At 45.7% G+C, this 245-nt stretch overlaps 1 pseudogene across 1 annotated transcript in view; it reads right to left on the bottom strand.

Annotated features, from left to right (window-relative positions):
- The window catches only part of TEOVI_000745400:pseudogene, a 1,510-nt pseudogene that overhangs the window by 238 nt on the left and 1,027 nt on the right, over positions 1-245 (bottom strand). The window contains exon 1 of the mRNA in view: positions 31-245. This exon is cut by the window's right edge and continues 1,027 nt beyond it. Coding sequence covers positions 31-245 — 215 coding nt within the window. The remainder of the gene's footprint in view (positions 1-30) is intronic.

Raw genomic sequence — 245 nt, 5'->3', positions numbered from 1 at the left:
TGCAGAATAGTTGGATTTCAGTCGTACCTCCTCTTGTCCCCTTGAGGTGGATTCTTCGTTCACTCTCCTCGACAACTCCAAACTGTTCAGAATCTCCCCGATCAGTTCCTCGTGAAGCTGGTCATTAGTGAGTTCTGCCTCTTTGTGCCCTATGCATTTCGTCAATTCATCCGCGGTAGTTTTTATTTTTTCCATAACCGCATTTTTTGCTTTTTCAAAGCACGCAGAGAGGCGGATGACATCCT

Source organism: Trypanosoma equiperdum (genome assembly GCF_001457755.1).
Source record: "Trypanosoma equiperdum strain OVI genome assembly, contig: ctg_1558, whole genome shotgun sequence".
NCBI lineage: Eukaryota > Euglenozoa > Kinetoplastea > Trypanosomatida > Trypanosomatidae > Trypanosoma > Trypanosoma equiperdum.
Note: the sequence above shows the minus strand (reverse complement) of the source record. Positions and strands in the feature narration are given on the sequence as shown.